The sequence below is a fragment of the Mustela erminea genome, chromosome 11, assembly GCF_009829155.1.
Source record: "Mustela erminea isolate mMusErm1 chromosome 11, mMusErm1.Pri, whole genome shotgun sequence".
Lineage (NCBI taxonomy): Eukaryota > Metazoa > Chordata > Mammalia > Carnivora > Mustelidae > Mustela > Mustela erminea.
The window spans coordinates 1,570,374-1,579,718 of NC_045624.1; the positions used below are offsets into that span (position 1 = coordinate 1,570,374).

The 9,345-nt window shown below is 59.6% G+C and overlaps 1 protein-coding gene across 1 annotated transcript; it reads left to right on the top strand.

The window, feature by feature from the left end:
- The first annotated feature begins 3,840 nt into the window (after positions 1–3,840).
- Positions 3,841–9,127, top strand: MNX1 (motor neuron and pancreas homeobox 1). The gene is made up of 3 exons (XM_032304266.1): positions 3,841–4,587; positions 7,494–7,654; positions 8,218–9,127. The coding sequence occupies exons 1-3, from the start codon at positions 3,885–3,887 to the stop codon at positions 8,575–8,577; spliced, it is 1,224 nt and encodes a 407-aa protein (XP_032160157.1). The 5' UTR covers positions 3,841–3,884; the 3' UTR covers positions 8,578–9,127.
- The last annotated feature ends 218 nt before the right edge of the window (positions 9,128–9,345 follow it).

Below are 9,345 nucleotides of genomic sequence, written 5' to 3' on the forward strand. Positions count from 1 at the left end.
CCTCCCCACACACCTGTTGGACCCCAGGCCTAGCTGGCCAGGTACCCCAGGAGGCTCTGGGCTCAGATCATTTCCCTGGACTTGAGGGAAGTGGGGAGAGTGCAGGGACCACGGAGGAACTCCCGCTGCCCAGTGCCCAGTGCCCTGCCAGGTGGTGTTCGGTTTACCCGCTCGCACAGGGAGAAAGCGACGTGTGGTTGATAAGGAACAATGCCCGCCTCCCAGGCTCCGGATGAATATATGGGCTTTATTCCCAACCTCATAGGTTCATAACTCCGGTTAGGCATAGACATGGGTTACAAACAGCTTTTTCTTTTGCAGTCGTTGTTATAAACCACCAAGTCGCCTTTCTACGTCATGAGAGAAGGGTGACTGCAGGCGTATTCAGTATTTTGAAGGGAGACTGTGAAGAGAGAAAAGGGGTGCCATGCCAGGCAGGCAAGGGGCTAAGATGGGGGGAGCTGATGAAACATGCTTGCTCAGGTTCCCCCAGTCCTCCCAGGGCTGCTGGAGAGGGGAGTCACCTGGAGACTGGGGTAGGGAGTATTGCTGGGACCAGACCTTTGATCTCCCGCGAGGGAGGGTGAGGGCCCTCCAGCAGACGCAAGCCTCGCTCCCGTCTGCCCCAAACCTTCAAAGCCAGCTGGGCTTGATCAATACAGATGCCGGAGACAGGAAGAGCCCTAGCGCTCAGCTTCACACCTCATAAACCACACAAAGACCCCAAGTTTCCAAGACCTCTCCCTCTTTCCCTGTCCCCCTCTCTTTCCATACAACTTCCCTGAAAACCTTCAATCTGTATTAACTTTTTCTTAACATCAACAGAATTTATGAAAAATTTAAAGACTTTGGCCCCATAGACTGCATCTGGCCTAACCCCTACTTCTCTAAACAAAGAAACAGAAATCCATAAAAATAAAAGAGTACTGGCATCCAGTCTCATGGCAGTTGGGAGTGGCGCGACCAGGAAACCCCCCCAGAGCGCTTAATGCTTCTTGGATGCCTTCCTGGGTGCTCCCACAGGTGGTATGGCCTTGGGGGTAAAACCAGGTGAACTTTCCCCTGCGCGATCCCCACATACCTGTCCAGTCCAACTTCCAGGAAGTGCTCTCTGCAGGTCTTAGGGGAGGGACCTGCATGCCCCTTCCCCTCTCTGGCGGATTTTAAGGGGTTTAGGAGAAATAGGTACTGTGGGACAAAGAGGGGGGTGAAATCAGTCACTCTGATTTAAACACGATCTCTAAAACACAATGATCTGGTTGAAGAAATGGGGGCATTTATCGTGTGTAAACATAAAGTTTAGACTGTGCCCTGTCCCCAACTAAAATATCCCTGGCTGCGCATATTTTGCAGAGAAAAGAGGGCAGCAGTCTCTCCAAGATCAGTCTTGGGGAGTTTCATTCACTCCTCCCAGCCTCCTAAATCACCGCCCTCCATCCCAGGAGTCCCAGCCAGCACATGGAGGGGAGGTAGAGAAAGGCCTTCAGCCTTAGAGCGAGCCCCTACCTGAGGTGGGGGCCAAGACTCTCCTAGGGAGGCAGAATGACAGTCAACATGTCGGTACTGGCCTCGCAGGGCGAAGGGCTTCCTGCCCAGAACAAGTGGCCGAGAATCTCAGGTCTCCTTCATAAACCCTCCTTCCCGAGAGCGAATGGGTGGCACAAAGAAACAGGGTCAGGGACCCCCGAGAACCGATGGCAGCAGGTGACAGCTGTGTGGCCTCAGCGTCAGACTTGGTCCCACTTCCAACTACGAGGCTTAACGGTTTGCTGGGGACAAGAGTCTCAACCTCTTGGCACCTCTACTCTCTGAAATGGAGAGGATAAAATCCTTCTCCTAGTGTCACAGTGAAGATTAAAGAGAATTCTAGAAAGCACATGGCATGGGGCTGTGTTCAGGGAAGGTAAGGGCTCTCCCCTCTCTGCTTAAAGGCTGGATTTCATTTCCACCACCCCAGAGACCGCATCTAAAGACCAGATACCATGTAAATGCTGTAATTCCTATTTTACAAATTACGACTGTTTTTGCAAAGCCATATAATATTTATTCCCATCGCTGTCCCTCTATTTCCAGCTAGTGTTGTGTGTCTCCAAACTACCCTGTTTTAATGAAGAAAGAAAAAATTTCAGCTCTTGCCAATAGAATCACCGCAGTCGACTCTTGCCAAGGCAAAAAGCCTTTTGAAGGGAAACTAAATGATCCCCACACTTACCTTCAAAAAAAAAAAAAAATCCCTCCTGTAGCAACCTGATCTGTTAATTTCGAAGTTTACCTGCCCAGATTTTTCCTTCCTCCTCTGCCCCTCCCCCAGCCCCTACCTTTTACTCACCTCTCACCTGCTTAGGGAGCTGGCTTCAAGGACCCACACCCCCTCCTGCATTCTTTCCCCTGCGGGGGCCAGAGAGCTGTTCTAGCTGAGCTATTGACAAAGCCTGGTACTGGGGGCTGCCTGACTCCCCGACCTGCATGTTGATTTTTCCCGCTTCAGAAAAGCCCTTGGAAGTGCTTTTACTGTAAATATTTGAAGTGTGTGTATGGGGGACGGAAGGGGCGGGCGTGAAGTCTGATTCTCACTGCACTGCCTTGCTCAGCCAGGGGAAGCCCTGTCGCCCGAGTTCCCAAGCTGCAAGTAGGGAGAGAAGAGAGGCTGCATTTTCCTGCCTGGGGACTAACCAGGGTCAGGATGACCGGCCTCGGGAGGACTCCCGGCTCTCGCAGGCTCTCCAGAACCAAGGTGGGTGCTGCCTCTTGCATGCCCATGGGTGTCCTTCCGCAGAGAATAAGCGCTCTGTCACCAAGGATCCTGTCACTGGCAGATGGGCGACGTCTCCAAGTCGACCTGGGTCCTGCAGGCCGCGGGGCTCACAGACCCTGCCCCCTCTGCCTGGACCGGGCAGGGGCTCAAGGCAAGGACTACTGGAAGGCAAACTCGCTCACACACACACACGCGACTCCTGAAAAGCACGGGACTTCCCAGAGATGAGAAGGTTCGACCTGCAGAGGGGTGACGACAGGGACACAATCTGCTCCCGGGCACCCTGGAGACCCAGGAGCAGGGCCTGGCGACCGGTGTGGTCTTCGTGCTGCTGCCGAAACGCAGCCAGGCAGCTGGATCTGCAAGCCACGCGGGATCCCCGGCGCAGAAGCGCAGGAACTCGGGTGCCGGCGAAGGGACGCGGGAAGAACGCACGCCGCGGGCTCCAGGGGCCGCCGAGGCCAGAGCCGGGCCGCGTGTCTCCGGAGCTGGGCTCAGACGGCGGGGCCCACACTGGCACGCAGAGGTGCCAGCGCCCGCTGTCCCGCTCGGCACTTGCAGGAAGGCGGGCAGGGTCCCTAGGCTGAGCCTGAGTGTGGCAAGGGCGGTCTCCGCCCCGCCATCGCGGCGCAGCACCCGGGTTGTTTAGGACCCCGCGGCGCAGGGGCGGGGCGGCAGGCGGCCGGGACGGTGACAGGTGCGCCCCTCGGCCAATGGCCGGGCCGGCGCCCCTCCCTGAGCCCCCGCCGGGCGCGCCAATCGGCGGCCGCGCTGCGCTTCAAGTGCGCGGAGGGGCGCGGGTCCCCACTACGGCGCCAGCGGCCTCGGCGCGGTCGCCCGAGGGTCCAGCGCACTGAGCCGGGCTCCCCGGCCCGGCGCGTCCAGGCACTTGCGTGCGAGTTTGTGCGAGCGCGTGAGAGCGCGGCCCGGGGCGGGGCCCGCCCGGAGGAGGCGCCCGGACCATGGTCACCCTCGGCTGAGTTTCCGGCGGCGACTTTGATTATTGGCAAATAATCACCATAACAATACCGAACCCCGGGGCTTGTCGCCGCCGCGCAAGGACTCCGCGAGCCCGCACCCGGCCGCGCCACCCGCCGCCCGGCCCCGCTCGCCAGCCCCAGACGAGCCGATGGAAAAATCCAAAAATTTCCGCATCGATGCGCTGCTGGCCGTGGACCCCCCGCGATCGGCCTCGGCGCAGACCGCGCCGCTGGCCCTGGTCACGTCGCTCGCGGCCGCGGCGGCCGGCCCAGGAGGCGGCGGCGGCAGCGGGGCGAGCGGCGGCGGGGCGAGCGGCGGCTGCAGCCCCGCGTCCTCGGAGCCGCCCGCGGCGCCCGCCGACCGTCTGCACGCCGAGAGCCCCTCGCCGCCGCGCCTGCTGGCCGCGCACTGCGCGCTGCTGCCCAAGCCCGGCTTCCTGGGCGCGGGCGGCGCGGGCGGAGGCGCGGGCGGCGCGGGCGGCGGACCCGGGGGGCCCCACCACCACGCGCACCCTGGCGCCGCCGCAGCCGCGGCCGCGGCCGCCGCTGCCGCCGCCGCCGCGGGGGGCCTGGCGCTGGGGCTGCACCCCGGGGGCGCGCAGGGCGGCGCGGGGCTCCCCGCGCAGGCGGCGCTCTACGGCCACCCGGTCTACGGCTACTCGGCGGCGGCGGCGGCGGCCGCGCTGGCCGGCCAGCACCCGGCGCTCTCCTACTCCTACCCGCAGGTGCAGGGCGCGCACGCTGCGCACCCCGCCGACCCCATCAAGCTGGGCGCCGGCACCTTCCAGCTGGACCAGTGGCTGCGTGCGTCCACCGCGGGCATGATCCTGCCCAAGATGCCCGACTTTAACTGTGAGTACCGCGCGGGCGCCGGCGCCGCGGAGGAAGGGAGGGAGAATAGGGGGTCCTGGCGCAGGGCTTTCCCGCGCGCTCCACCGCGCCTCTTTCTCCTTGCTCTCGGCTCTGAACGCGCGGCGGAGGCGCCGCGAAGCCGCCTGGGCTCCGCCCGGGGCCCGCGAAGACTTACGTGGACTGCTCGCTGTGGGACTGGCAGCGAAAGGATTAAAATGGCCACGCGCGGGCCCTGCTCTCTCTTCCTCTCCTAATGGGAAGGGGCAGCGGGAGGTGTGAGACTAAAACCTAATGATTAACCGGCGGGCTGGAAGAGAAGGAAGTGGTGGGGGAAGGCGAGTCAAAGAGCGCCCGAGTTAGGCCGGCCTGGGGATGGAGGCCACCTAAACCAGGGGCTTATCTCCTGGGAAACGAACTTGAATTAGGTACCGCATTGTGGGTTTTGGAGAGACCCCCTACCCCTACCCCAGCCCCTCTCAGGAGGAGAGATTCAGGAACAGAGAACAAGAAATGGGCTTCAAGAGGCCAGGGCCACAAGGCCAGGTCCCTGGCTCTGCTCTGGCCCTTTGCAGAGGTGCTGGCTGCCTCTGTAAGGGTGCTTGGGCCACGGTGTGATGTCCAGTAGGCAGATGGCCGGACTTGAACAGAGCCGTGGTGGGCTTCTTCAGAAGGGGAGATGTGCCTCTTTCACGAACCCCACTGTAGGGATTGGCAGGTGCCCACCCAGAATTGGAGGCTCCCATTAGGCGGAACCCCTCCCCAGGACAGAAGCCAGGACGGCTGGCCGGCCCCAGCCTGGGAGCTGCTGGGTTGTGGGCAGTATGCTTGCCAGGCAGGGGGTACGCCTCCGGAAGGCCTGAGCCCACCCGACTTTTTGGAGGGGCACAAGGGGTTGGCGTTCTGGGGAGTCTCAATCTTCCCTCTGCTCGCCGCACCCGGGCTCCACGGAGAGGCTGATGCGGGAGACTTCATGCTTTCTGCCGCAGAACACCCAAACAAAGAGACCCCATTGTTTCCTTCTGAGTGGATGTGCTTAGACTGGTGACATGCAGGCATAGGAGAGGAAAAAAGCAAAGAAGAAAACAAAAATAAACCCTTGGCAGAATTCAGATTCCTTTGCTAGAAGCCACGGTTGTGACTAAACAGAGAAAAGCTAGGGGCCTGAGAGCTGCAGAAGTCACAGGCGGGTGAGAAAATCCCAGCCTGCGGACTGTTTGCTCGTAGCCACCACAGGCTTTCTGCAGCTCAGCTCCCAGAAGACCCTAATGGCCACGCAGCCCGTCCAGGTGGAAGTCAGCCCCTTCGGGTCTGCAGCTGGGAAAACGGGGACTCACCTTTCAGCTTGGGGCAAGCACATCTGAACTTACCGATCCCGGGTCAGCCAAACTCCGGCTCTTCCTGGGCTCGACTGTGAACAGAGCCTCCCACCCCTTCTGATGGCACCCGTGGATGTTCCCTTATGATCTGCATGTCCCAGAGCCTGGGAAGCTTAATCTCCCACTGAGGGGTGGTGATCTACACACACACACACACACACACACACACACACACACACACACGCTTCTTCTGGGTGCTGGGTTCCCTGCCACCCGCCCCCAACCCACGGTGCTTTCCTGCGTGAAGCTCAAGGTCGCTCAGAAAATTAGCACAAGTCCCATTCCTTCTGCCATCCCTGTTTCCTAAGGTTGACCTAGAGGTAGCTGAATTAGAAAAGGAATCTAAATATCAAATCTTAAAAGGCGATAATAAACAGGCCAGGATGCTGGAATGTGTTTTGAGAGTCCCTTCCTCTGGTCGCAGGAAAACCCGTTTGGTTTCCTTTAATTGGTTGTCTCTTCTGTTGGATGGCATTTCCCAAACGGTCCCTTTGGAGCCAGTGTTTTAATTAAAGTTCTAATGTATTGTCGAGTTGGGAATTGGGGCCTCATTTAACTAAAGCTGGGGGCGTGGGCCTTCCGTAAAGCAAATTGCCCCCCCCCGGGGGGGCCTGAGCCCAGCCTACCGGCTGGCCTCTTTTCTTCCCTTTCCTTTATTGTCTAACACTTGTCAGGCTCCTGGGAAATCAAGGGAAGTCTCGTTTTGAGGTCATAAAATTCTCTGTGATGTAACCGTGTGAACGTATGTAAATTCAGCCAAGGGACCTCCTTGCGCGTTCAGAAAGCCAGATCCCCGCTTTGCCTCGGCCTTCAATTTGTGAAGTGAGAGCTGTTCTGGAAAGACGTCCAGTCTCCCGGGGCTTTGCTCCTCCGCAGCCTGGAGGCGGGGCTGTCAGGAAGAATTTTCAGCGGGGAGCGGGCCGGGTCCTCATCGGGCCCGAGATGCGGTCTTTCTCCTTTCCTGCTTCCTCCTCTCTTGGCCTTGGCCCTGCATCTCCTGCGGTAGCTGAGGAGGTGGTGGTGGGAATCCTGCACCGGTTCCTTGCTGGTCAGGAGGACATGGGGCTGGTAATTCCCAGACCTGTTTGTATTTGTGGCTGAGCTGGGGAAGGCTGGCCGAGGAGTGGAGAGGAGCTGTACCTGTACCTCTCCGCTCTCACTGTCTTGCTTGTCAACTTCTGCACTGCACACCACCACCACCACACCCCCGCTGCCCCCAGGTGAAGAGGGCTGCCCTGGCTGATAGGCTCTCTTTAATCAGAACACCCAGACCCTGAGTTAAAAAAAAAAAAAAAAAGAAGTCCCATTAAACCCAAACCCGTATGTCTGTCCCTGGTATCCAGGTCCTGGGCTCGTCCAGTCATCCGGTCCCTTGGGGAGAGGGCGCTGACACTGAAGAAAGAGCAGCAAGTCAGCAGGGTCCGGGAGGCCAGGTGGCAGACATGGGTGGTGGGCTCTGGGGCGCTGGGGGCCCACGGGAGGTCGGAGGACAGCGTCAGGCTGCGGGCCTCACGCCCATCTCTGTCCCAGCCCAGGCACAGTCCAGCCTGCTGGGGAAGTGCCGCAGGCCGCGAACGGCCTTCACGAGCCAGCAGCTGCTCGAGCTGGAGCACCAGTTCAAGCTCAACAAGTACCTGTCGCGGCCCAAGCGCTTTGAGGTGGCCACGTCGCTGATGCTCACGGAGACCCAGGTATGCAGCCCGCCCCTACCACACCACCAGCCGGCCTCCTAGGGGACACTCTTCCCTCTACACTCCTGGCACCTGGAGCGGAGCCCCCTGACGTCCAAGGGGAGAGTTCGCGTTGGCCTCGCTGGGGTTCATGCACCAAGCCCAGAGGTCTGATCCAGTAGGCTGAGGTCAGACCGCGAACTTTGCGCTTGAAGGACCCTCCACGCACTCCCCCACTCTGAAGCTATGGTCCCCAGGCCATGTTCAAGAAATTTTATTCCAGAAAGAGAGGGAACATCTTGAGATTTACAGGTATGGACGCTAGCTGCTCCGGCCCTTCCTGGGCAGTGGGAGAGCACCCCTAGAAAAGGACAGGAGTCCAGCAGTGGAGGTCCGAGTCTGGGCTTCCCTGGAAACCCCCAGCCCCACTCCTGGGTTTGCTGATGCCCAGGCATGGGAAGCTGCTTCCCCCTGGAGCTTCCGTGTCCCCTACTCTGAAGCCCAAGGTGCAGATGCTGAGCTGGGGGCCTCACAAACGGTGGGGATGGAGGTGGCCGCTTCCTCACAGCCTCTCATGCTCTCAGGTGAAGATCTGGTTCCAGAACCGGCGCATGAAGTGGAAACGCAGCAAAAAGGCCAAGGAGCAGGCAGCGCAGGAGGCCGAGAAGCAGAAGGGGGGCGGGGGCGCCAGCAAAGGTGGCGCAGAGGACAAGGGAGAGGAGGAGCTGCTGGGGCCGCCGGTGGTCGGGGACAAAGGCAGCACACGCCGCCTGCGGGACTTGAGGGACAGTGACCCCGAGGACGATGAGGACGACGAGGACGAGGACCACTTCCCCTACAGCAACGGTGCCAGCACGCATGCCGTCTCCTCCGACTGCTCCTCCGAGGCCGACTCGCCACCTCCGCGGCCCGGGGGCCCTGGGCACCAGCCCCTGCCCCAGTAGGGGCTCCGTGCCCCAGGCAGCCAGCAGCCGGGCCAGCCTGTCCAGGTCCAGCCCCGCAGGCTTGTGAGCCAGGCCACCAGCCGTCCCTCTGGGGCTGCCCGTTTGGGCTGCTCTTCAAGGGACAGAGAGAGGGAGGCCCAGCGGGTTCAAGCTTGAACTCCTGCTCTTTTAAATTTCATTTTGGTTAGTGTTGGGGGCCGTGCTTGTGAGAAGAGCTGACAGGTACCAGAGGGAGTCTCGTACCCCCTCTTCCCGAATGGAGAAGGCGCGAACCTCCAGTGTTGGACGACCTGGAAGACTTGAAACCTTCTCCAGAATGGCCATTCTGCTGAGTATGGAAAACGGGAGAATGTTTTGTGCTCACCTGTCTTGGGGGGAACTTTATATCATGAGCATTCAAACTGCTGGAAATCTCAACCTGTACTGTCTTTATTTTTGTATATTGTATTTATACATATATATATATAAAGAAGCGTCTAATTATGCATGCTAAATTATTATTTAGCTTCTCCCATCGCCCACGATGGAATGTAAAATAAATTGGTTTTTTACTGGACGTGAGTGCAGATCTTTGGGGAGTGAGTTGGAAAAGCCGCTGCACTGTTTTGTTGTTGAAATGATGGGGTGTGGCGAATTCCACGATTGACAGCAAAAGGTGCAAATCAGAACGACAAACAGGCGTCGGGAACACCGCCTCTCCCCGGCTGTGTCGCAGGCGGGGCACCTGGTTCCCGTCGCCGGGGAGTCCTAGCCGCCGGATGTTGGTAA

Coding starts and splice junctions, on each gene's coding strand:
- MNX1 (XM_032304266.1), top strand. CDS start 3,885: ATGGAAAAATCCAAAAATTTCCGCATCGATGCGCTGCTGGCCGTGGAC. Junction 4,588..7,493: donor CAAGATGCCCGACTTTAACT/GTGAGTACCGCG, acceptor TCTCTGTCCCAG/CCCAGGCACAGTCCAGCCTG. Junction 7,655..8,217: donor TGATGCTCACGGAGACCCAG/GTATGCAGCCCG, acceptor TCATGCTCTCAG/GTGAAGATCTGGTTCCAGAA.